Source organism: Amborella trichopoda, chromosome 8 (genome assembly GCF_054954075.1).
Source record: "Amborella trichopoda isolate Santa Cruz 75 chromosome 8, AtrichopodaSantaCruz75HAP2 v2.0, whole genome shotgun sequence".
In the NCBI taxonomy this organism is placed as follows: Eukaryota; Viridiplantae; Streptophyta; class Magnoliopsida; order Amborellales; family Amborellaceae; genus Amborella; species Amborella trichopoda.
Genome location: NC_142343.1, coordinates 44,834,399 through 44,861,385, shown reverse-complemented (window position 1 = coordinate 44,861,385; position 26,987 = coordinate 44,834,399). Strand labels below are relative to the sequence as shown.

Below are 26,987 nucleotides of genomic sequence, written 5' to 3'. Positions count from 1 at the left end.
CTACAGCATAAAAGTTCCATCGTCTTCCTCATCCGACCGTCTATTCTGAATGGAAGGCTAAGATTACCCCAATCACAATGTCACATCTCTACACTATTTTTTTTTTTATAAACTATTTTGATACTAAATTTTGGACATCCATTCCCCTATTAAACTCACACTAGCAAGAAAATATAAAAACAATATTTTCAGTAAAATAAAATGACCAAAATACCCCTAAAAGTTTCAAAGGCTATTTTGGTCATTATATTTTATTGAAAATTATTTTTAATACTTTTTATAGGTGCACGCCAATGAGAAGATGGTACGTACCAAATTTTATATTCATACAATTTGTATAAAAAAAACTAAAAATAAAATACTTCGAAACTTCGGATCTAAGATCAAACGGTGCCTGGCTCTCTTGATCAAAATTGAAGAGCTGGATGGTAGGAGGAAGATAGAACTTCTATACCGTAGGAGAAGCATATAAACCTTTCCCTTAATAATAATAATAATAATAAGATTAGCTTTCATAAAAGGCATCGACATGTCGGATTAAGCAGTTTCATGATTCTTTCTTTGATAAGAAGAAGTCCAACAGCAGCCTATTTTACATACATACATAAATCCCTAATAAATAGTTAAAGATCTACTATCCAAGAAAATGACACTTTTTTTTTTTAGCCAGCTACTAGGCCAGAGAAGCTAGAATTAAAGACTATTTGAGAGATACAAAACTTCAAAAAAGAAAAAAGCAAAAAAGGAGGCGGAACTGTTCCTGAAAAATAGAGGAGCACTCACTTCTTCTTCTGTTCTTGAGAAGCCCTAGATCCCATGATTTTGCACACGGGGTTTTCGGGGTCTTGTTGATAAAGCTGCAATGCAGGGTGAACTTTGAGGTCTTTGAGCAACAGCTTCTGCCCAACATCTAACTCACTCAAATCCACATCTATGTATGGAGGGATTATGTCAGCTGGACAGAGAAACTTGACCACTCTCTTTATGGTATTTAAATAGCCCCCTGCAAAAGAAAGATCATAAGTCTTCTCTCTCTCTCTCTCTCTCTCTCTCTCTCTCTCTCTCTCTCTCTCTCTCTCTCTCTCTCTCTCTCTCTCTGTAGTCCAATGGTTAGATTCAAACTTAAGGACTTAGTGTTGATGAACAAATTGACAGAGACATACAATTCAAAACCACACATATGCATGCAAACATGTCCACTAAGACAGTAGAATAACATAGACAATAGAATGCCTGACAATGTTAGAAGAGGCCCCCAGTCAGTCTAGGGAGTCGGAGAGAGAGGGAGCAATGTAAATGTCTGAGAATCTAGGCGGCTTATAATCAGAGTGCAAAAAGATAGTGGGATGGAGATTAAATCCAGTGCAGATGAGAGGAAATTGACTGCTCTCTCGTGGTATGCAAATAAGCCCGCACAAAAGTCCAAATAGATATTCCCTCTCTTCATTCTCAGTCTTACCCCCCACCCCCCCCAAGAAAAATAAAGAAAACAAAGCCCAATAGAACGGAAAGGAAAGTAAGAGCAGAGAGAGAGAGAGCAATGGCTAAGAAGGTAGAAAGCGGTTTATAATCAGAAGATAGAACGGAGAGGAAAGTAAGAGCATCAGACAATGTTATCGTCTGTTAGGGATACGGGGACTTTCTTTACAAACCTGGGAATGTCCGCAAGAATACTTAGCCAGGGTGACCGTGCTTCTCTGGTTTGTACTTAAGGTCAATTCTAAATAAGAGGTTCCAGTTCCCTATAGATTCCAAGTAGAGGGAGAAATGCATGATAGGATGCGATTTAGAGAGAGAAATGCTGTTGCAGGCTAACCTTTCCTTAATCCAGGGCTTGCATCCTCTCCTCTAAACATGAGGGGAACTTCTACCTTAAGTATAGCTGATGAAGGGGCTCTCAAAAAAGTAACGTTCATAGGAGCGTCAGTTCCTGAATGCAGATGTAGCTGTCACACTCAAATGAGAAACCAAATTAGTGAATGACCCAATACTTTACGAAGAGAGAGTTGACAAGTAATAGCAAACACAATTTCCCAAGAAGTCCAAAACACTAAAAAGTGTGATATAAAGACTGGGACATTTTATGCATCCAAATCAAATCAGCAATTGTGAAGAAACACTTAAAAAATATAAATTATTAAATTGAAACTTGTGTCTTAGTTATATCTCCCAAGGGCACTTTTTCACTTGTGTTGTTGGGCAGGTCCTATTTATCAATCATATCTGTTCTGAACAGGAATTCAGTCGTTTTTTGCTCCATTCAGTTTCGTAAGTCCTTGATATACCCCAAGTGAAATCCACTTTTCAATCTAAAATATGTCATGATGCTAGAGCAGGCAAGGACCTAGGGGGCCTTGACTCATGCATCAAATCCTGCAGCAGCTGAGAGCTTACAAATATTCCAAAACCCAAATTAGCTGATACTACATTTTTTAACCTTCTTAAACCCTAAATTTAGCCGAGAGGATGTCATTACATGTGACACAATTTTTTTAATACTTGGATTAATACTCAAAAGTATTTAACCAAAGAAATATAATATTCAAAAGTAAATATCAAGTTACAACAAAGGGTAAACAATTCAAGACATGTTCAAAGAAGAAAAAGAAAAGAGATACATAAAGATCAAGGAACGACTCTGAGGACAAAGGCTTCAAGTCATTAATATTCAAAAGGCGTCTCTTTTGATTAGTGCTTGTGTTAGGTTTTCAAGTTCCTGTTCCTGTAGAAATTGTTCCAAGATATTTTGGAAAGGCATCGCAACTAATAACTTTTTCTGCCATTATTGCAAGTTTGCAACCTTTTTATTTTTGTCACTATCTTTTCCCAATGTTTTTCGTGTGCTAAGTATTATTTTCAACCAGGCCAGCCTAGGATCTTTAGATTAAGTCCATATCATAATTCCCTTCCTACAACTGACTCTTCCAGTTGTCATGTGCAAACTAAAGTGATCACTTGGTTGTCAAATGGCTTAATGGTTAACCAACTGCACTTTCTCCAGAGCCACGTACTGCCATCTAGATCATTACAATTTGCTGCTATTTTCCAACGAATCACTCAACACCTCTCAAATTAAAAGCGCTACTTTGGTATTTTGTATGAGTTCGTTTTTTCTCTTTCTTGATAAATGTCCTTTCTATAGTTCTTGATGTAATATGCTCATCAACATGGCCCAATCTCGTACAACATCATCATGAAGCTATGGGCAAGGGGAAATGCATATAGCATAAAAAATCCTAGGACTGAATGCCACAATGACTTAAGACCACAATGCAGTTGCTTGTAAAGTCACCCAAAGTGTTGAAAATCAAATAAAACGGGTAAAATCTTGTACAACAACATCACTGTTGAAATGGTAAATTTTCTATTTTTTGATAGTTATTCCACAAAAACAATTCCAAGTTGAGAATACTTGACAAATTGCACACTTTGCTTAGGGAATCCCAAATATACTTGTCATATTTCCTAACCAGCCTTGAGGTTCAAAATAGAATAATTCAACATGGCGGGGGACAAAATAATGGTGTATACACTAGTCATACGACCGCTTGATAGATATAAGACATAGCATGCTCAGTAGGCACATATTTCAAGGAGAATCTTGACAGCCTACTCTGCAACTCACAAATTGAAGGGAAGGGTGTAATGTCAAAGGGTAAAAATGTGATTTTTTATGAAGATTCTGTTTTAAAAGTTGGCAAACAAAGATACCAGGTGATCCTACTCAATCAATAACTCACAGGAAAGAATTCTAAGTTACCTTGGCTACTTTTGTATGACAGCTACAGAAATAATGTAAGAGGCACTGTCAGGGGAAAACCCAACTAAATTGGTGCACAAAGATAAGTTGTGTGATAAACTGGTTTATTTTAATTATTACAGTTCTTAAAAGGGATGATTGGAGTCATTTTCATATGATTAATAACTATCTAGAGTCTGGCATGCGGAGGACACATAGCAAGAAATCTCAGAATTATATGAACACTGATAGAATGCTTCCTTCGGAACAAATAAACATCAGGAAATTCATTTTATAGTCAAAACCCAATGTTAAAACTAAATGAATAAGGCACCCCTATGTCAGTTTCCAAGCCTATGCATCAAAACAATGTTACAAATGGTGTTTGCCTTAGGAGAATAGGCTTGGTGATTGCCTAATCTCACAAGTGATTGCCTTAAATAAAATATACAAAATACCATAATATCATAAAAAAAAATTCAATTAGTGTCCCCTTATTATCGTTTACCATCAAAAGTGATATTTCTGCTAACAGAATTGGCATTATGTTCTTGCAAAAATGATCAGTAGATTGATCTTTGTTCTTGCTTCTTAGGGATGAAATTCCACCAGAACAACACCTAGGCTCATCCACTTATGAGAAGGCAGTGTTAGCAAATTATTCACAAGGTCTACAAAAAGTACAAATGGACACTGAACTTAATTCTTCATAAGACTATGACACCTATCAATAATTATGGTCTCAAACCATCGCATTTTACCCAGAAGAGAACAATGAGATTCCTCTAATTTGTTAAGGGGGAAAAAACATTGGGATGAAATCTGCTGGCTGTCCTTCCTCCTCCGAGAACCCTACGAGCTAAAGCTCTTTAGTACTCCAGAGGTGGATGCCAGGAATTCCTCTTACTTGGCGCCATGAGTTTGGCACCGAATTATTTGTCACCGTGGTGCAGGCCAGGCCAGCCATCCACCCCTTCAAGCTTTTCTCCTGGGGAACTGGCTGTCGCCAGCTCACAGGCCCCTCTAGGTCATCCAAGAGCTTCACTCATGGGGGACATGGTCAATATTAAAAATTTAGGAGCAATTAAGTCTTCATGAAAAACAAGGGACCAACAAACACCTATAACATCGCATTAAGCCCAACACTTATGAGTCCATGAAGCATATAAAGCATTAAAGAATATCTCGGGTTCACCATTGGATGGAATGCAAAGGTCCACACCAGCAATCATTAAGCAAACTAAAGCAATCACCATGCGTTTCAATCCATGTATCCAGACCATAGTTACCAGGATATTCTAAGGAGAGGGTCACTTTCACTCCGGAAGCTCGATCCCACGCTCCGAGATAGATGATCTCGATTCCGGACGATTCCTTGATATTTGGGATCTCGATTCGGGAAATTGGGGAACTCAATCCCATCGAATGGGATCTAGATCCCTTTGCCAAAGATCATGGTTCCATGAGTACGCGGAACCGCGATTCCACCTACTTGGAATCGAATGCCCTCTAATTTAGGAGCAGTTTCACCGACAAATTTTTTTGATTCATATACAATTGAGTGTGGACCTCCAAACTTTTATGACCTAGAAACTTTTTTAACTCCATGATTTCCAACATATTTTACAATTCACAACTTTACACAACTTGTGAATCGTGATTTATGTAAAGCGTTAAAGAAAGGCAACAAAAGAGAGGGCAAGGAGGGAAGGAAGAAGATGGAAGGATATACAAAAACAGTCGCATTATGGTTCAATTGAAGAATGTCAATATGCTCAACTTCCTTGGAGCTGGTTCATTGCTAATTCACTAGGTCTTGTCTACCTCCTGAAGGACTTCTATCACTTGAGTGTTTGTCAACCAAATCGAGCCACTTATGAGATTGCTTTATGAATGACGGAATAACACGTATGCGTGTAAATGTGAGGTCTCTCTCATGTATATTTTTGAACCCTTAATAATATTTGACAGAGGAGAGCTATTGGGAATTAATATGGCAATATCTTCCCTCTTTCTTACTTAGGTATCACATCACCATATTGGATTTCTATTATTGCTATGTGTAAGATCATACTCTAATGACAACAAAATGTTATAGAAAATTTCAAGGACATGAATTTTGTTAAATTGATATTAGGTTTGTGAATTTGAAAAACGTTAACAATATTGTTCAATGGAATTCGCTCCCAGTTACAATATAGTTGATAAGTGAACTTCGGGAACCTCGATCCGTATCATGGAGGAAAGTGATCCCATTTAGTAAAGAGTTGGCTTCTATGAAAATATCGAACGTGCTCCCTAAAAGTCAATCTTGATCCCTTTTCCTGACCATGCACGGACCTCATTCCCCCAACCACGGATCTTCAAGCCTACCTCGCTCCATGCTCCCGATCCCGATCCCGGAGCTCTTGTCGATCTTGTTCCTGAGACTATGACCCAGACCCTTCATTCTTGCTGACGTATTGCATGTTGTCACTTGGACACCATGTATACACTTGCAGATAGTGATATCTAAAAAAATGTATGGCACACATCTAAGAACTCTTGTTCCAGGGTCATGTTGTTTTCGGATGCACCAACCACATATAAGTGTAATAAATATGAACTACTTATTAGGTATACGTTAAAAGTCTTTCGTGAAATTATTTTGTGCAAACATATCTAGTATTGGCTTTCCTCGATGAAGTACTAGACACTTAGACAAGCATTGGATTTAAACACCTAACATAGGTTTCCCCGCATATTCCCCATTAATTGTCACTAATCAACCTAAGCAATGACAATGATGCTTTCTAGTAATTGAGTGGTGGTAGAGCATCACACATCCACCATAAGACACCATTTGAGGCACTTTGTGGTTAAAAAAATAAAAAGGCTAGTTCAGCTAGGACAGCTGGTTCAGTTTTTCTGGGACAAACTTCACAAGTTGGAACCCTTGACATCCCTCACCCAAACTGATGTTCTACCACTAAGGTGAACATTAAAGGACAGCAGAAGATTAAAGGACAAAAGGATAGGCTAGCTTGTTTGAACTTCTCGGACAAACTTCAAGGGTTTGAAGTTTGAACCATATGAAGGTTGAACCATTGACCTCCCTCAACCAAAACGATATGTCTGCCACTAAGCTCAGATGCATTATGATTAATAGCCCCCTTTTTCACTTCTTATTTTCCACAAACTTGAAATGTTGACAACTATAAGCATGAAATCACAAATCCAAGATCATCCATTAACAAGTTTTGATGGAGAACCTCAACTTTTCTATAACATTTAATTTAAATTTAAACAAAATTCATGCATTCCAAAATTCAAGTTTTCTTTTTTTTTTTCTTCTGAAAAGTGGAATCATTCTGAGATGAAGTCATAACTAACCCTTAGTTCAATACCATGGAACTAAAAGATGCAACACGGCCAATGCCCAAAAACGTTTTCAATAGCATTTATGCAATTCTAGACTTAAATAAGATCTTCCTCTAAAATGGATGGAATATTGCCATCAAATTAGAAGGAATAATGAATAAATAAAGAATCGAGAGCGTATAAGTCATTAGAATGACAAACAAATCAATATGTGTTTGGACAAGTCATATTTATTAGTAACCAAGATCCAAATCATCTTGTACAAATGACACATTTGTTACAAGAAGACCACGCATACATATGAAATGATTCTTTTCTTTTTTTTTTGATAATTCATAATAAAAAGGATTTTCGATAATTAATATGAACTTTTTTTATAATTCATATGAACAGGGTAGAAGGAGAGAGATGGAATATAGCTTTAAAGAAGTTGTCTCCTGAATTTCCTAATGTTTGGGGAGATGAAAAAATTATCTAAAGAGTTGTTATTTGCTCTTAATTGCTCAGGCAAGTAGACTCGGACTTGCCCAAGTCACTAAGGCTCAGCACTCAGCCAAACCCAGAACCATATACACTGAATACGAACGGTTACCATTATTTTATTATTTTTTGGTGAGACTCAGCAAGTCTTTCAGACATGACTCGAGCCCGGGACCCTTCCTAGTTCCAACTCGAGTCCCTGTTCTCCTACACTCATCTAAAATATGACCAACTTAGATGGATACATAGATTGGCAGATATAAACTAAACAATGCAATCCATTTTAGAGACAAGTAAGAGAGAATACATACTATCTGATTTTCGTTTGAAGAAAACACAAACTATTTAATTAATTTTAATAACTAATCGGCTATTTTCTAGATTTCTCCTCCATCTTCCCCAAGCGTACATGTAACATGTTAGAAACGTTGCACTGCAATTTCTCATGGGCGGGCACAACTAAGAAGAAAGGAGTTCACATTTTAAAGTGGAAAACGGTTTGCCTCCCCTTTAAAGAACCCCACCTTGGGATTCGGAATGATTTTAATATTGCAGGTATGATGAAATTGGCATGGAGGATTCTTGAAAATCCTTCATTTTTATTGGCACTTTTTTAAGCACAGATACTTCAAAAATTCATCTATATGGGGGGTTGAGAAGAAGAGTTATATGCTTGGAAGGGTATTCAGATGGGATTGTCTCATTTGAGGAATAATGTTGGATGGATCATTGGAGATGGTCGGACAATGGATTTCTAGGCAATCTATTAGGGAATCTCATAGTGCTAATGTTCATAATGATCTTGGAGTCTTTGCCAAACCCAAGATATCATACTATATGGAAGGTTCCCCCCAGATCTGGAAGCTACGTCCCAGACATTTGGTCAATTAATCAGAATATGGAAGGAGGTGGAGGCCTTTACCATTCTGCTGCAGCAGTGTGGATCCATTCTTCCAATGGGATTTTTTTGGTTAAGGAGGCGTGGGATTTTATAAGGGCTTCTAAGCCAATTTTTAGAGCATTATGGTCCTCTAAGTGCCACCCCCGAGCAAAGTGGTTTTCTTGGCTGGCCCTTCATAATAGACTTCCCACTACCTCCCATTTCAGCAGTGTGGGATCACCTTGGCATTTGTACCCTTTTTGTAGAAATGATGATGACAACACTTCTCATCTATTGCTTCACTGTGTTTTCTCACAGGGTATCTAGAGATTGGCTGCATGGAGGTATGGTAAACGATTCTTTCCGGCCACATCCATTGCAACCATTCTTAGAAGTTGGATTGCTTTCAAGCTCAAATCAGATGGTCTTCTCAAAATATCTTGATGTTCCTTTTTTCACTACAATATGGTTTTTATGGGAGGAGCGCAATTGCAGAATTTTTCAGATGAAGGTATCAAGTAGAGAACAATGGCTAACAAGGATCACCTCTCATAGTTGAGGGTTAGCAAATGCCAAAGCCTGGCCTTCCATATATCGGAAAAAGCAATAATTGGCAATTTACAGCTAGCAGCCCGTGGTAGTGTCATCAGAAAGTGGTAGTGTCATCAGAAATGGGGATGGTGCCTGTATTGCTGCTTTTGCCGCATCTTTTGGTATTGCATCCAACAACCATGTGGAATTTTTTGCTCTTAAAGAGGGCATTGACCTGGCCATTAAGTTCGATTGTTCCCATTGCAAATATTGAAAGCGACTCTTCTTTGCTAGTCAATGTTATTCAAGGTCATTGTAGAGCCCCATGGGCGCTTCCACACAATAGCAGTCAATTGCAGACATAGACTTGTAGATCGTACGTGGTACAGCAGACATAGACTTGCAAATCGCACCTGGTCCATTCCCACATATATCAAGAGGCTAACAAGGTGGCTCATACACTTGCCAAGACAGCCTCGGCCTTCTCTAATGCTATAGTTTGGAGTTCTAGACCGCCGGATTTTATTTCTCTCTCTTTACTTCATGATTTGGCACAAATGCCTACAATAAGGTTGTCAAAATTTCAGCTGTATTTCTTTATTTTTATTAATGAAAAATGGGTAAGGGGCCTTCTCCCCCGCTGACTTACCCAAAAAATATTGAATAATTAATCAAAACACGAACTTTCTGATTAGTACTTTCGAATTAAAACACTAGCTTTCTTCGATCAGTTTGTGTTGACACTTGGTCGGAGCTCAATATCAACCACCAAAAGAAGTGCAAAAAATGGAGGGAGGGAGATAGAGAAAGAGAAAGAGTAGTAGTTTTACTTATTCCTTCACTTGAAATATATAGGGAGAGAGAGAGAGTAAGCAGCAAAGGGAATAAAGACTAAATTTTCTAGAGAATTAGACAGAGAGAGAGAGAGAGAGAGAGAGAGAGAGAAGAAATGGGAATAAGGGCAACTTGTTCGCCAGAAGCAAGAGACTTATTAGTAAAAAATGAGGATCAGGACAACCTGTTCTTCAAGAAAGAGAAATGAAAGAATAAGCGCTACCAGTTTGTATTGAGAGATAGAGGGATTATGGAAAACCGTCAAACAAGGGCTACCAGTTCGTCTAGAGAGAGACACACATAGAGCGATAGAAATGGAGAGACAGAGAGAGAGAAAAGAGATAGGGAGAGAGAATCCATACCTTACGAGGCAGAACCCGAACTTTCTCGATCACCTCCTCTGAATCAAAGCTAGGCCTCACCTCCAAATCGAAGAGCGTGGACAAGAAGAAGGAGACGCCCATCTGGCCCGAAAGCTTCCTGATCTGCTTGGTCTGCACAGAGATGATCCTTTTGTTCCCCCCCTCTTGGCCATTCTCTTGCTCGAAAACAATGCTCGGAACTCTGCCTGCCTTCCTCTCTTTTGCAGAGGTGATCCTCCCCGACTTCTCTCTGGGAATCGCCATTATCGTCTCTGCGTATTTGGGGTCGGGTCTTGGTAAACCCTCGAGGTAAGAGAGAGGCTCATCTGGTTCCTGCAACGCTACAGCTGATGATGAAGTCCGAGAGAAGGGCCTGAAACCTCCAATGAATCTGCGGATTAATGGCCGGTGAACCCACATTTGGTCTCGATTAAGGTTCTCCTTTCTCTCTCTACAAAGTTGCAGAGAGAGAGAGAGAGAGACTGCGTGCGTCTGGGCCTTTTGGTTTGGGAGTTCGACCGTGCTGGGGGGTTTAGGGAGGGTTTCGCGGCTTAATGAGGAGCTCTTCTTAGAGAGAGAAAGACATACAAACCCTTCCTACAGAGAGACTCGGGACCTTTTTTCATACTTTTACAAACCTTTTTTTCATACCTTTTTCTCCTTAGCGAGAGAGAGAATTTTCCAGAAAGATACTTGTGAATTATGCCTTATTTATTTTTAGAAAATTTATATATCAAATTCTGTTTGTTTTATTTTTTATATATTTAGACAATAGTATTATGTCTTTTATGTTTTACAATTAAGTCATTTTTTTAAAAACACATGTATATAATTTTATCTGTTTTGTTATACATCATATTAAGTTTAAATTTAATTTTTTTATATTTTTACTATTACATATCTATAAATATATTTTAAAATTAATTGAAAATAAATAAAATTATCAAACTAATCTATATTATTTTTTGAAAAAATTATTTATTTTAAATTATTTTTATATTATTTATAAATATATGAAGGTGAGTAATATAGACATATCAACTTAAACTCAACTTGATATATAAAAAAAGAAATAAAATTAAAATACATTTTATGTTATAAGAAATTAGACTATGAAAGTATGAAATATTTAAGACTACTTTAAATATCAAATAAATAATAATTTAATTGTAAATTTCTATTCCTTTTTTATAAAAAAGTAACTTATTGTATTAAAGTGAATAACACCTTATGCAGGATAAGGACAGGTCCGGGTCCGATTAAACCTAAACCCGGACCCAAAAAAGTAATATGGAAATATACATATGCATTTAAATATATTTAACTATTTTTAAAAAATTAGAACTCAAAAATAAATGTGGGGCCCAAAATCAAACCCTACCTGACCTAATTGGACCCGGATCTAAATAGTGCTTGGGTCCAAGATTTGGGACTTAAACCCGATCCGTCGAGTCTAATTTTTAAACCCATACACCAACCTTGGTCAAGTCTGCCCTTCGAGTGTCAGGTCGGCTCCGGGTCCATTGCCAACCCCAGGCAAGTATAGGACCTCACCAAGGAGACTAATGGGCCCTTATTATAGATTCTTGTCTTTTTAGATCCTCGAGTATATGGGCTCTAGAGAGAATTTAAAAAGGAGAAAAGTTTATATAAAGCCGAAGCTCTAAACAATCAAATGAAAACCTACCTCAAAAATTTCACTAGAAGAGGTTGTTTTGATGCCCAAATATCCTCAAATTGATCATCTCGACATCGAGATGCATCGACATGAGAAAAAAATGGATTTCAAGTTTCGGAAATAGTGTATTTCGTAATGCATTTTTTGACAATGGATTTTCAAAATTTTCCAATTTTTATAAATCTGTCTATCTATACTATTTTTTAAATTTTAAACTTTATAAATAAAAATAAAAATACATTTTAAGGCTATTATAAAAGTTTCAAAGATTGAAACCATATTTCTCAATACTATTTGAAGGTAGGCTCTAATTTGAATATTTAATGCTTAAGCTCTATACAAACCACACCCTTTAGAAAAAATGAGCCCTATTATGCCTTCTCTAACATTATGCCTTTGTTATGAGCTCTAGAGAGAGGAAAATAATAGCTAATTTTCTCTCTTGGCATATAGTAGTGGTTTTAAAATTGGCAGATTTTCGGCATGATGGAAATCGATTGGGACCAAACCGGTCCCGTATTCGTTCATTTCCCTAAACCCCATTTTGTATTTTCCACTACATAAACCCTTTCAAAAAATTTATTTTATTTTATTTTTAAAAATTATTTTTTGGATAACCAAATCGAACCAATCTAAACCCAACACAAATCGTTGATCCGACGATCCAGCATGCATGGATAAAGTGAATAATCTACCCTACCGATTTGGGTTTTGAAACATTGGCTTGGAGAGATAGGCCCTTAAGCACATGAGGACCAGAGAGAGATGAGATAAGCCATCTTTAATAGATTTATCAAAACATACATAAGTACTAATATTTTACTCATATCTATTGATTTAATTTTAAAACACCGATTGTCAAAATACACATGCCATGCGTTGGAATTGTAAAAGAAGAGTAAATTATTAAATTATTGAAAAATTAGATGGATTTTTATAAAGGGTGCCATTTGTATAAGGTGTGAACCTTAAACCATCTAAATAACGCGCACCTCCAAATGCTCTTCGAAAAATATAGTTTTGGTGTCAAAAATTTTAATGACGACTTGACATAATACATTACATTTAATTATAAAATTGGTCTACAAACACCTGAAAACAGATTATTTAAATAATATATTGCAAGATGTACCATTTTTAAAACTTTAAAATATTTTTCGTCTAATCAATATATCTCGAAGCTTAAATGATCAATTAGCAGGTTTTTTTAGCATCGAAACAACCGTTTTTTTATGGATTTATGAGACATGCCTTTTTTCCTTTAATAAATTTAATTTTATTTTGTTACTCCTAGTTTGTAAGTATATGAAATGCAGATAGAGGAAATTGAGCCCTTTGGCTTAGAGAGAGATTGGTCCTGTTTATTTTCTCTAAGCTTGTCTAGTATATAAGCTCTAGAGAGAGAAAAAAATGAGCCCTTCTTTGACTAAATTTCACCCCTTTTGTTTTTTTTCCCCTCCGGAGAGAGAGATTGTTTACAATAAGATATAGTTTCCAAAAACTTTATGACCGTGTAACGAAAAATTAAAGGGATTGTATACAAAGTGACTCACAATTACAACCATCGATCATACATCCGATGTGAAATCTAATAACTTGAGTATTTTACAAAGTTCGATAAAATTTATTTTGACCTTTGTGTTTGGTCAATGAAATAAATACAGCCACGTAATTTCACATTCAATGGTCAAAATTAATTGTGACCCTCTTGTACCAAAAGTAAATAGTCTCATTATATACTTTCTCAAAATTAAATCCACAATAAATTATAAAATTTAATATTCTAAAAAAAGAAATAAATATTTAAAAATCTTAAAAATAGACGATCTAGATAATATGGTACACGATGCACCATTTGTAGAACTCAAAATCACTTTTATTGTTATATCCATATATCTCGAGATCGAGATGATTAATTGGAGGCTCCCCAACATCAAAACAACCTTCTTGGGTTTTGAAATACATTTTATACTATAAATTCCACACCTCTCATATAAACTTTTTTGCTAAAGAAAAGGTGTATTTATATTAAGGGAAAATATAATATTAGCCTGCTGGCTGATGAAATAAAGTAAAGTCAACAGCCTAGATTGAATATGGATAGATCTTGATAATGATTATATTTCATATTTCAATTTGAATGTTTGTTTTACAAATCCAATCACTTTAAATTTGGATCGTCTACTTTTCTCATCAAAATGCACCTAATAAAAATATTTAAAAAACTATTCATAAAAATAATTGACCAAAATACCTTTATAACTTTAACAGGTATTTTGATCAATTTATTTTTTACGAATTATTTTTTTGAATATTTTGATAATGTGCACCTATCTTTCAAAAGTAAACGGTCAAAATTTCAAATGAATTAGATTTGTAAAAAAAAATTAAAATTCAAAAATAAAATGCAATTATGGCCATTAAATAAACCCAAATTCAATCTGAACTGTAAATAAACCCAAATTCAATCTGAACTGTAACCATAAGCTAGCAGGCTAACCTCATATGCTCCCTTATATTCATTATGATAAAATAAGCACTTTGCACTCTCCTATACATTGTTTACAATATGCTCCCTTATATTCAATATGATAAAATAAGCACTTTGTACTCCTATACATTGTTTACCAAAGAGGTACATTTTCGTTCATCTCAAATATTAGGATCTCTTGGTTAGTATTTTTTGCTAACTTAAAAGAATTATTTCTGTTTGCATCATTAAATTGTTTGTTTATAATGCTCAGATAATAGATTAAATATAAAGTTTTTTTTTAGGTAATTCAATGGAGAAGACAGGTGCCTTCCCGCGCATTCAAATAGTTTAGGAGTTATTATTTTTTATTTTTTTAAAGATGTCAGTGGGGTGGTGTCAATGGGAATACAAAGTATTTCTGGTATCACCAAAATTGTCAACACAACGCTGCATGTCTCCCTAAAATAGAGATGGTCCAGAACCATAATAGCCAAAACTAGCATTAGATAGTATAAATTTAGAGAGAGAATAAGACACCCTAATTGTACCAAGAAAACTGGTCCCTAACGGCATACGCATAAGCCCACGGCATTCCCACTCTTAACAAGTCAAAACCCCTAAAATTTAGAATCTAAAATGAACTAAGTAATATGAATAAATATATTTTATAAGTCAGATCGTTGAATTCGAGCTGGTTTACAGAGGTGTAAGGACCGAAAACACATACCAAATCACTGAGTGTAAATCATTTCTGCACCAGTATCACATATGGATTAGGAGAATTGAGACCTAAAAATGAAGAATTACAATAGAAGGTCAAATAAAAGTACAAAATAGACCATTTTTAACGCTGGACATTCATTTAATTTTTTGGATTCACCACCAAGATTTTGGATCCGAAATATATCTAAAATAGAGTGGAAAAAAGAGATGATGAGGGAGATGGTGTTTCCTGTACTACCTCAAGTAAGGAGATTTTCATAGTACCAATGAGAGGGAGACTCCTATACTACCATTCATATGGAGCATTAGTCCGGAAAATCAGCGTCATCATAGTATTTTTTCAATTATTTGAAATCAATTAATTAGAGGGAAAAATAATCCTTTTAAAATTAACCACCGATATGCAAAATTAGTGAGAAGGGTTTCCAAACCTCAATATGAAAAATGGAAAAGGGCAAGATAGGAGAGAGAGAGCTATAGGGCCTCATTAGAAAAAATCCAATACTACCAATTCAAATGGAGCATTAGAGGGAGAAATTGATTTTCCAAAAGTACCCAACCGCATGAAAAGTCAGAGAGATGGTTTTCCAAAACTCGCCCATTTAAATCGGAAAGTTAGAGAGAGAAAGAGAGAGATTCCTATACTGCCCAAACTAAAACTAAGTTGGAAAAAAATGACAGTGCTTGTTTTCCTAGAGAGGGAGTGAGTGAGTGGGACAGTTTCCATCTTTGAGATGACAACCCCCCCAACCAAGACCCAGCTGTAGCCTCAACCCCCGCCAGTTCACCCCTCCTCCAATTACCACGCCCCAGTCAAAACCCCTTTTATAGGGCCTCCTCTTCCTCCATCCCTTTCTCTCTCTATCTCTACACCAAAGAAGCCACCTCTTTCTCTCTCTCCTATGTTATAACCCCTCCCCTTCCTCACCCCGTTCCTTGCTGCTTCTCTCTCTATCTCGAACCTAGCAGCCATCCTCTCCCTCTCCCTCTCCCTCTCTCTCATGGCTCCACAGAGGCCAGCCCCCAGGGCGCCTGACCCCAGGGCCCCTGACCCCTCTCTCCACCTCCTCGAACTCAACATCATCTCGGCCCAAGATATCCACCCCGCAACCCAAGCAATGCATCCTTATGCAGTCGCATGGGTGCATCGTGACCACAAACTCTCAACGCGCACTGACCCTCAAGGCCACACCGAACCCACATGGAACGATAAATTCATCTTTCGTGTCACCGAAACCTTCCTACGCTCTGACACTGCAGCAGTCACCATCCAAATTTTTACACACCGCCCGTGCTGCGTATTCCCTGACCCCCTCATAGGCACCGTACGTGTATTGGTTGGTAATCTCCTCAGCGCACAGAGTCATGCTCCAGGCTACAGTGGAATGCGGTTCACTGCACTCCAGGTCAGGCGCCCCAGCGGTCGCCCCCAAGGCATATTGAACCTCGGAATCACCCTCCTCGACCCAGCTCTGCGCTCCATGCCCCTTTATGTGCAAGCCACCTCAGCTTTGGGGTACCAAGATCTCATGGGCCAGACAAGAATACTTCGACGGAGTAAAAGCGCCTATCCTTCGGAGCCAGCTTCGTCGACTATATGGACCAATTCACCTGGCCCATCAGAACTCAGTGTTGGCGAGCCTAATAAGCTCAAGCCTCAATCCAATCCATCAAGCCCACCAATCAAGCCCATGACAACACCAAGGACTGAGCTCACACCTATTGGTGAGGAGTTTTATCCTGCCGAAGTTGGGAGCTCAGTGCTCGAGGATTGGAGCGTAGCAAGCAGCGGTGGGAAAGAAGAACTAAAGTTAAAGCTCGAGAGGTGGCGAATGGAGCTACCCCCTATATATGACCCTCCGGGTTTTGCATCAATAGGGAGGAACCCAACGAGGAGGGACAATGGACGTGGGGGCCCCTTAGGGTGCTTTAAAGGGATGGATGACGACCTTCAGGCAGGGTGTGAATGCTCAATCTTTTGCGGGTTGAACCCAAGGAAGAAGAATGTCACCTCAAAGATCCACTTGAGCCCGTCGGATGTCAACATGACCAGGTCAATGAGGATTTAGACAGCGGTATCCATGTCAGGCCTGGTCTATTAATCTCGGGCATCTGATTCCTTTTTCCCACTCTTTTTTTTGTTCTCTTTATTTTATTTGAAAATGAGAATTTTTGAAAAAAACAAGAAATTCCCAAGAAAAGGAGAAATAGAGAAAGAATTGGTATTCCAATGTGATGCAATCCACAATTGGGAATCATTGAGGAGGTGGATGGAGTCATGGTCATCATGAGAAGTGGATGCATATGCTCATTTTATACTGAGATCGGGGATTGTCATCAAGAACGTGGTCATGATCATGGTGCACGCCTACATGGGCATAGTCATGGCCGTGGTCAAGGTCAAGAAGGTGGTCAGTCATCATTTGTCATGGTTGTGGTCATGGTTGTGATCATGGTCATGGTGTAACAGTCATGATCATGGCTGTGTTCCTGGCCGTGAACTTTTGCAGTTCTTGAAGGCTGCATTATCAACTAAATGTGCATTCAGTTTATGGGGTCAGACCTTATGCTCTAGTGATGTGTTAAGTGTAAGGGAAAATGGAGGTGATGCCTTTGATCATGGGGGTACATGGGGCTGGCTTGTAATTCTCTTTTTTCTCAATTTATGTTCCTGTTTCTCTTCTAATATGAGGGATATTCAAACAAGTTTCTAAACTGTTGACTATATTTTGCACGCTAATAATGAGAATGAGATATGACAGACAGAAAGTGACTCCTAGCAATAACAATATCCATCTTGCGCAATCAAATGCAAAGCCAGCATTTGGAATTTTGTGTGCAGCATTTTGCATAGATTTAAATTCTTGCTTCTTTTTTATCAGTAAAATTTAGACCATTTCTAGATTTTTGTGTTAGCCATCCATCTGGTACTCTAGTTTTTATTGGATATTGCTCAATGAAACTGCAAATATACCTTTCACCCTCCTAAGGTTCAGCATGCAGGATAGGTTAGTCAGCTGATAGAGAAAAGGGTCTAAGGTTAGCACAGCAACAACTCCAAAGTTCATCCATTGAGTAAGTCTCTTTCTCCGAGTCCTCGTGGCTTCTTTATAATAAAAAATTGAAGAGTACTTGAGGTCTCGTAGGTATTGACTAAATATGTCAAGATTGCGTTCATTATTCCTTGCACTCAAATAAATTCCATATAGTACCAAATTTAGATCTGAAAAACTCAAACACCATAGTTTCAGGACTCTTAAACTCCTAGGAATGTCCCTCATGAAGAACTAGAATCATAATACTCTCACAAACAGCAACATATTGTAGAACACTCCTTTTGTTTCAAGAAGACTAGTATTTGTTGCAATCTAAGCTCACATTCCCAATGCATTTTCATCTAAGCCTAATTTTTAGCCATTTTTCTTCACTGAGAAAGAAGTCCATGATGGCCTTGCTTTTGAACTAACACAAGTCCATGAGTGCCAGAAAAAGAATTGTGGGGCTTAAACCCTACAAATCATCTATTATTCCCCAAATTATAATTCAGACATTAAGATAATGACTGCCACAAATGAATGTCAAATATTCATCCTAAGAGCAAAACAGAGTGAAGGTTTTGCCTTTAACAGCTAAAAGTCTAATATACATAATTCTACACATGATTTTTGTTCAGTATGAGATTCGAATCCTATTGCAAAGACAGAAAATATCACCAATTTAGAAGAAAATGACACTATTGTCATACCTGTGCAGAGGCTGCAATGCCTGAGAAAAAACAAATTTGAATAAGTTGAAATTTACGAACATTTATAGTTGAATCCTTAGGCCATGGCTTGGATAAACTGCTCCTCAGGAATACCAAAGATTCGTTGCAAGAATTTCTCAACAATGCAGAGAAACTCTTCAGGTCTCTCTTCATGAGGCAAATGCCCACAATTCTTGATCACTTCAAACTGGGAACCAGGTATGGCTATGGACAAACGCTTTGCATTCTTTGCAGGGACGAGCCTGTCAGAGTCTCCAGTGATGATCAGAACTGCATTAAAACTGGCAAATGTCACCAGACATTTAGAAATTCTAATTCTAATCATCTTAGCTAGAATTACAAGAATTACCTTTACCAGTTCTACGGAGAAAAACATATAATGGCTCATTCGTTGTATTAGAAACAACTTTTATATTTCTTATTTTCAAAAGGTCCAAAAGCTATTGATAACTTCCAAAGTTGCCAAATTACCAAGAACATCACCTAAACTGACCAGTACTCATGGCCTGATTTTTTTCGGAACGATGGTGCAAGTACCACAAGTACATAACATATTGGCTTAACAAGACAACCTCTGCTTTTTAATCCATGGTAATGCTCTGAATTTTTGTGAGTCATAATCTCGCAAATCACCAAAACACATGAAATCTCAAGCATAGTGTAGACTATAATGAGTAAATTATCATTGTTTTCGAGACCACAACTAGTTTTATATGCAATCTAAAACAGGGGTATTTTGGGGAAAAAAGTAGCACCATCCAATTCAAAAGGATAAGAAAATAAAACGAAATAAATTAGGGGCATGCGTACATCTGTAGCTTACTCTTTCATACAAGTAATTACCTGGGCATGTGATCTCTGCTAGACGTTTTTGGAGCGGTGGCTTTGATCCAGATGTGGAGTCCATCAGCATGGAAATCATGTACTCTAGCAAAGCCCTGTCCCAAGACCTTGTCCTGAGTGGCTGCATGTAGGAGAATCATTTACATTGGCCAGAAGGTTCTCAGTTCTTAAAGTAATCAAATTCATTTATCCACCATGCAGCAAAGGGTTTTCTTTAATGGGGACCTTTCTATATGCCACTAGGTATAAGGAAATCATATGTGCCACCCTCTGCCACCTGTTGGATTTGAATGACTAGGGGCCTTTGACCATTTTATCTTGATCTAACGGCTTAGATTATTTTATTTCTATTTTTTTTTCTGTAAATCATATGAACCTGAAATTTGGGCTGTGTCATCCTCTCATAAGCCCACTTAAAAAATTATGAAAAGAAAATGCTCCTAACAAAATAAAATGACCAAACTACTCCTGAAAGTTTTAGGGGCAGTGTAGTCTTTTTATTTTGTCAGGAATATTTTGTTTTTTATTTTATTAGTTGTGCCCCTGTGAGAAGAGGGGACACCCCAAATTTGGTGTCAATATTATTTGTAGAAAAAAAATTGAAAATAAAATAGTGTTTAGGTGTGACTTTGTGATTAAGGCCATCACAGCCGTCCAATCAGATTAGACGGCTCTGGCAGGGGTGGCAAATGAACTTCTCTATGCCTAGTGGCATATAGAAAGGTTCCCCTTCTTTAATATCTCTAAAGATATACAACCTATGCCTTCAAATTCCAGCACCGAAAAACCAGAAAGACATAAATAAAAGCCTCTGCATATTCTAGAACGGTTACTTTTGGCAGTTTCATGCAGTTCAGACAGAATAGCTAGACCAATGGCTCATCTAGGTGCCCATGCATAACTTCAGGTAACATTTTGAGTATAGAAACCCCACATAGGAAAATGATAAGCTTTTCTTACCTTTATGTAACCTCGTAGTACTTCATCTGTGACCCTGTTAACATCGTACCAAGCATTTCGAACAGCTGCTATCCCAAACTTATCTATGATGATCCTTACCTTCAAGACCCATCATCAAAAATACACACAAATAATTCAAATATTAAACAAATAAATTATAGGAATAAAAACAATTGATTCCACTGTGTTTGCTCTTAAACGATAAAAAGAGGCACTCATTTAAGTTGTTTAACCTTGTGGAACCATTAATGTGTATATGCTTGAATTCTATGAATAAACACTCACATTCACAAACATTACACACACAAAACACAAAGTGAGAGAGAGAATGAGAGAGAGAGAGAGAGTGTTTAGCCAATGAGAAATGGCACCATTCACCCACAAAGAAAACTCACCAACGCTAAAGCAAATCTTGATCGAAGAATTGCACATAGAACATTCCTGAAAAGACCACTGACCATGTCCATCATTCCTCGTAACAAACGCATGAGTGTATTTGCAACATAACTACAAAGCTTGGATAAAATCTTCCCAATCCACGAGAATAAGTTCTCTTGATTATTCGAAGGGAAGCCATCATCTACCATTTGAATCTCTTCCCCCACTTGATCTTTTCTCACAACCTTTTGTGGTAGCAAAGGGGCCAAAATTGCAGGGGCGACAAGGATGAGGGCAGCAATGCGCTCAGGAGCTTCAAAGTATGTGTTAACTGCTACAAGACAACCAGCAGAGTGCCTGGGATATCATCCTTTCAGCCTTGGACACAGTTGGCTACCTTAAAAGGGTCAGATCTTTTCGGAAAATATAAAAAGCTTTGTTTGTTTGTCGACTAATAAAAGGCTTTGTTTTTATGGGGCAATTTTCTACATGCCTCACACAATATTCGTAAAAGTTGTTCGATGAGTTCCCCATAAGTTTTTACAAGAATTCTATCCGTTATGGCAAAATAAGAGGTATTTCTATATGATCGAAATTTTTAAAAAAGGGAAATTTCATTCACATTCAGCTAGTGACAATTGAGTACTTCACCTACTCCATAAAAACTTAAAGATGACTAGAGTCTCTAGCTCTGCAAGGTAGCAAACGCAAGGCTGATCCATAAATATTAAGTCCCAGAAGACAAGAAACACAAGCCACAATTACTAAAAAACTAAACAACTTAAAAAATAAAAAAAATTAACAAAAGACATTCAAAGGAGTACTGATGAAAAAAATAAAGAGCAAATCAGGAAAAAACTCCCTGCCCTGAAATCTGTAGAGAGAGAGATGTTCAACACTTATCGCAAAACAAAAACCAGTTTATGCACACAAAATAGCTGCTTACCCCATCAGAATCGCCTTTCCAGTCTTCAGAGTGTCTATGAAGGACAGAGTTGCAAGCACAGAGAAAGCCATCGAATATGGATTCAAAGGAGTTGCATCCCCACTTCTACCCACCTCCATCCTAGAAGTCAACCCAAAAGCTGGTCTATCAAATGCAAGAACTTTTGAGCCAGCAACTCTGGCAAGGGGCCTCATAACCAGGTCCCATGAAAACACAGAGGCCCCAAAACCATGCAATAAAATCATTGGACACCCAGGCTTTCCTGCGCTACTTGCGCTGTCGAATGTTAAAGTGTTGCTACTAAGAGAGGGGTTATTTACTTCCTCGTTATCACACACTTTGTGGTGTATTTTTACCCCTTTAAACTCGCAAAAGCAACTGTCTGGATCAGCTAACATTGATGGGTCAAGAAGTTCATCTTGATCAATGCCTGCTACTGTCCTTTTCTTAGGCTTCATTTCCATATCTGTATATTCCCCTGTAAAATTTCGAGATTTCTGTAATTCTACTAGGCATTTATGATGAAAATTATAGTTAAAAAACAAAACACTGAAAAACAAAAGCCCAAACTATCTAACATTTTATTTTCCCTTTGACATGAATTTCTTTCTGAGAGTATCAAACACATCATGGGAGGAAACTATAGAAGCACATCCATTGTCATGAGATAATTGAGCTTTGAATACTAACTGTACTGACCATCAAAAATTTCAGCTACGGTATCCGCTACATTTGGACTGAAAAGCAAAATTTCACACCAGAAGATTAAAAAAAAAAGTTTCCTGCTATTATTTTCCCCCCATATTTTCAGTATTTTGACCAACCTGGCTGAAATTGGATGAGGATCATGAAAGTAGAAATCTGGCCTACTTTGTTTGACACGTCTTAAACCAGAACTTCTCTCACGACAGTACAAATATGGCCTACTTCGTTTGAGTCTTAAACCAGGACGAGAGAGAGAGAATGATACAGGGAGGGGAGTGGCAAAGGTAGCACTACAGGGAGAGGAGAGAGAGATAGAGAGAGAAAGATGAAAATGACAATGATACAAGGAGAGAAGTAGCAAAGGAAACCTTAGAGAGAGAAAGAGAGAAATCGCGATGAAATGATGCAATGAAGTAGCACAAGATGCATTAGAGAGAGATGCAGAAGTAGTAACAGCAGTAAAAAAATGGCTTAGAACAACAAATACACTGTTTCTCTCTCCTTGTTCACACTAACATGACACATACTGAACCTAAAATCGATCCCCTCGAAACGCTGATTCCTTTCTCACACTATCAGATTTCAAAAGCTCAATTTACAGTGGCGATACGCATACAAAGAGACAAATGCGAGCATAATTAGATAGACAAGGAGAGAGAGAGAGAGCAAGCAAAAACCACTCACCTGCAAATCCGCCACCGGATCCACTGAGTTCAGCAGCTTTTCGGCAAGTTTTCCGGCGTTCATGGAGAGAGTTCAAAACCCTTAAACCCCACAAAACAACACTGAAATCACCAGAGAAGCCCCCTCCATTTCTCCCCTCTTCCATGGAATTGAGCCCACATGTCACTGAAACAAGCCCCGGCCTCTTACAACACACTGAATTACCGCCGAACAGACCGGGAAATTTAGTCGAAAACGCGATTTTCCGGCGATGGATGACCGGAAAACATGTGTCTACGGAGATCAATTTTAAGGTTCCTGACATAATGGAAGATAAAGAGAGGCCAATTGGTAGTGCAAAAATGGAGGGAGCATGTCAAGTGCCCTGATTTGGGGTGTTTATAGGGGAAAGTTCTACAGATATTACCCTTAGATTTAAGATAGGGTGTGGTTTCTACTACATCCGAAATTTATCATACCATGTAATTTTGATGTTAAAATTTATTAAGAATATCTCAAAATCTATTTTCATATCTAATTATAAAATTTTAAATTTTAAAAAATGGTTAAAATCAAGTTGATCTATAAACATATGAAAATCTTGAAAATAAACGGCCTACATAACGTGTTGTAAGTTGCATTATTTTTAGGACTCAAAATTTTATTTTTTTTCTTTTCATATCCATAAGTTGTCGAGATGATCAATTAGAGGGTTTTTTAACATTAAAACAAATTTTTCCAATGGATTCTTGGGGTGCATCTGTAATTCTACATTTTAAAGTTGCAACTTATATCAACTTTTTCTTTTAAGATAAAAGAAAAAGTTTATATAAGGATGCTACTTTATAATGTAGAACTAGGGATACCCCCTCAAAAATCTATCGGAAAATGTAGTTTTAATATTGAAAAACCTTTTGATTGATCATCTGAACATCGAGATGTATGACCATGAAAAATAAAAAGATTTTAAGTCTTAAAAATAGTGCATTTTACAACATATTATCTACAACGTCCATTTTTAAGATTTTTATATGTTTATAGATCTATTTGATTTTAACCATTTTTTAAATTTAAAATTTTATAATTAGATATAAAAATAGATTTTGAGATAATCCTAATAATATTTTACATCAAAATTATATACCATGATAAATTTTGAAGGGCACCGTACCTCTACACCTAAGGAGGCATTCTTATGCCAACTGCACCTTTAAGATAAGGGTGGGGGGGGGGGGGGGGGGGGGAATTTAAGCCCCTGTAATTTAGTGAGGAACAATTGTTTCATGCAGGCCGGATCGCATTTTTACAATATACAGTCAATAAGTATAAAGCATACTTAAAGATGGATGTAAATAGGTGATCCATCTAAAAACAATTGTAACCAACAGTCCAAATGTTTTATTAGTATAACTATGATTTTTAGTTTTCAAATTTTTTTTTTATATTCATGATGAGATTATATCCTTTAAAAATTAAGATCAAATTATATTTAAAAAATGAAAAAGTATATAATAAGACCATTTACTTTTGAAACAAGGTAGTCACAATTTATCATGACCATTAGATGTGAAATTAGGTGGCTATATTTAGTTTATTGATCAAGCTCAAAATTCAAAGTAAAATTTTTCGAACTTTGTGATACACCTAAGCTATCAAATTTCACATCGGATGGTTGTGAGTAATTGTGACATCCCTATATTATTTTAGTAAGAAATGGTCTCCATATTTTACATTTTTTGCAAATTTTATATTTTATGTATAAAATACCATATTTGGGATTATTAATCCTAAATTGTTATTTTTAAGGAATAAAAGTGATATGCAACGATTAGTTTGCCATTGCGAGGAACCAAAGCAGTTTGGACTTTGGAGTAGGGCTGGCAATGCGCCGTGCGGCAGGCCCTAAAAATGTAGGGTCTAGGCCATGAATGGCGGTCCGGGGCCAGGCTAGACAATGCCGCCCTAGTTTGGGGCGGGCCTCTTTGTATCTTAATTGTTCTTTTATTTTTTCTTCATTTATTTTTTCTTAGGTTGGGCGGACCCGGCCCATCGCCACCCTTAGTTTGGAGATATAATTTTGGACCAAGTTCAGAACTATGAGTTTTGACTCATTAGATTATGTCATCCATAACTAATGATCTCTGAACCACTCATTCTAATGAATCAAAGCAATCAAAATTTATAATTTTGGACGGCTTTGATTCTTTGTAGATATGGAAGGATAGATGAAACCATGTTATTTTGAAAAAAAAAGAAAAAAAATCGTAATAACATAGTTTTCCTTCTCCGGGGTTCATTGATCCTTCACTCAACGACAAATTCGTAATAACATAGTTTTAATCAAGACTATGTTAAATCTTATTGATCCAACTAATCATTCACTTTAAAAAAATGGGATTCATCTTGATATTTAGAAAAATTTATGCTCATATTAAACAAAAGGGATTGTCTACAAAAAGATCATTTTATCTTTAGTACATGGAGGTCACCATCATTATTGCCCTTTAATTTTCAAAATGGGTGGTTGTAAGAGGGTTATTGGATAGATACAAAGTTCAAAAAAAAATTATCCAATTTCACGACCCACCCCAAGCCATCCAATTTGACATCTAATGAGTGAGAATGATTGTAATATCCATAAATCTTTTTAAACAATCCCTAAACAAAAAGTTCGTATGTCCCCCTAAAATTTGTTTTGTACTGTATCCATTTTTTTTTTCAAAATCTCGTATATTTTCCCCCCAAATTGCCTATACTTTGAACCTTCAAAGTTTGATTTTTATACTAAATAGTCCAGTTCCATATCTCAAAATCCAAGAGATTCTTCTCATAAAAAATCCCACACCTCAAAATCCTAGAGTTGTTTCAAACCTTTACTTTAGATTTGTTTGGAAGATGTTCTAGTCTTCAAACCTCAACGACGAACCTTGAAAGTTTCAAGTTATTAGATGTTTGTTCATGAAATACACATTAAGAATTTGATGCAACAAATAATATTTATGGGGAAAGCTTTCCATGCGAAACCATCTACATATGTGATCCGTGCTCTCAACTGTAAGATCGAGTAAATGGTTGCGATGGCTTGGGTCACAATGTCACAAGTTGCTCTCGAGTATTTAATATTGATCCGATAGCTCAGAGTGTTTAATTTTTAATATTTATTTTATAAATTATTTTGCAAAGAAAATTGGGCATGTATACATCCAATAGGGCACACATGATACAAAAAAAAAAAAAATATTTCCTTTGATGGAATTTTATTAAAATACCACTTAATTTTGTGGTAATTTATTTTCACAATATTTTATTTTTAATTATTTAGGTGTGTCCCGATAAAAAGATGGGACGCCTCAAATTTTACTAAAAAAAGCTTTGTACATTATTTTGGCATGACATTGTGAAAGCTAGTACTTTATGAATAATTAATATTTGATGGATATCATCATCCTCTTCTTCTCCATGGGCACAATCTTTGTGACTCCAATGCCTCAAGCAACATTAAGTAAATTTTCTTTTCAAAGCAATGTTATTTTGCAGTCCCTTTTCACCTCCTTCTAAAGGGTTTAAAAGGGGATTGGGAAAGGCCAAAGATTCAAAAGCAAGGTTCTAAATTCTTGCCAAAACTGGATCAAGTAAATCCATGTCTTGGTTCTGGCTCCATGGACA

At 36.9% G+C, this 26,987-nt stretch overlaps 3 protein-coding genes across 8 annotated transcripts; 1 reads left to right on the top strand and 2 right to left on the bottom strand.

Annotated features, from left to right (window-relative positions):
- Nucleotides 1-532: 532 nt before the first annotated feature.
- Nucleotides 533-10,694, bottom strand: LOC18432431 (Ribosomal protein L25/Gln-tRNA synthetase, anti-codon-binding domain-containing protein). The gene is made up of 3 exons (XM_006842536.4): nt 10,187-10,694; nt 1,817-1,946; nt 533-1,003 (listed from the first exon to the last, which is right to left on the bottom strand). The coding sequence occupies exons 1-3, from the start codon at nt 10,604-10,606 to the stop codon at nt 780-782; spliced, it is 774 nt and encodes a 257-aa protein (XP_006842599.1). The 5' UTR covers nt 10,607-10,694; the 3' UTR covers nt 533-779.
- A 2,444-nt stretch (nt 10,695-13,138) lies between these two features.
- On the bottom strand, nt 13,139-23,802 carry LOC18432429 (alpha/beta-Hydrolases superfamily protein). 6 transcript variants are annotated; one of them, XR_002280626.2, is made up of 7 exons: nt 23,343-23,479; nt 21,954-22,431; nt 21,025-21,364; nt 20,630-20,728; nt 19,670-19,790; nt 18,806-19,096; nt 13,139-15,126 (listed from the first exon to the last, which is right to left on the bottom strand). XR_002280626.2 is itself a non-coding variant. In XM_020666078.2 (6 exons), exons 1-6 carry the CDS (start codon nt 23,644-23,646, stop codon nt 19,091-19,093), a joined length of 1,359 nt encoding a protein of 452 aa, XP_020521737.1. In that variant the 5' UTR covers nt 23,647-23,802; the 3' UTR covers nt 18,541-19,090. The 6 variants fall into 6 exon arrangements, 3 of the variants coding, with proteins under 3 accessions (XP_020521737.1, XP_006842597.2, XP_088730181.1); XR_016060896.1 differs by having other exon boundaries at nt 21,025-21,338; XR_016060895.1 differs by lacking the exon at nt 13,139-15,126 and having other exon boundaries at nt 18,541-19,107; nt 21,025-21,338; nt 23,343-23,802.
- Nucleotides 14,848-17,829, top strand: LOC18432430 (uncharacterized). Its single transcript, XM_006842535.3, has one exon. The coding sequence runs from the start codon at nt 16,062-16,064 to the stop codon at nt 17,127-17,129; it is 1,068 nt and encodes a 355-aa protein (XP_006842598.1). The 5' UTR covers nt 14,848-16,061; the 3' UTR covers nt 17,130-17,829.
- Nucleotides 23,803-26,987: the final 3,185 nt, after the last annotated feature.

Excerpts from the sequence above, each read along its gene's own strand:
- LOC18432431 (XM_006842536.4), bottom strand. The coding sequence starts at position 10,606 with ATGTGGGTTCACCGGCCATTAATCCGCAGATTCATTGGAGGTTTCAGG. Across the intron at positions 1,947-10,186 it reads TTCGGGTTCTGCCTCGTAAG|CTACATCTGCATTCAGGAAC; the intron begins GTATGGATTCTC and ends TGAGTGTGACAG. Across the intron at positions 1,004-1,816 it reads AAGCCCTGGATTAAGGAAAG|GGGGCTATTTAAATACCATA; the intron begins GTTAGCCTGCAA and ends TTTCTTTTGCAG.
- LOC18432430 (XM_006842535.3), top strand. The coding sequence starts at position 16,062 with ATGGCTCCACAGAGGCCAGCCCCCAGGGCGCCTGACCCCAGGGCCCCT.
- LOC18432429 (XM_020666078.2), bottom strand. The coding sequence starts at position 23,646 with ATGTCAGGAACCTTAAAATTGATCTCCGTAGACACATGTTTTCCGGTC. Across the intron at positions 20,729-21,024 it reads CAAGATTTGCTTTAGCGTTG|GTAAGGATCATCATAGATAA; the intron begins GTGAGTTTTCTT and ends TGGGTCTTGAAG. Across the intron at positions 19,791-20,629 it reads TACTACGAGGTTACATAAAG|CCACTCAGGACAAGGTCTTG; the intron begins GTAAGAAAAGCT and ends TCCTACATGCAG.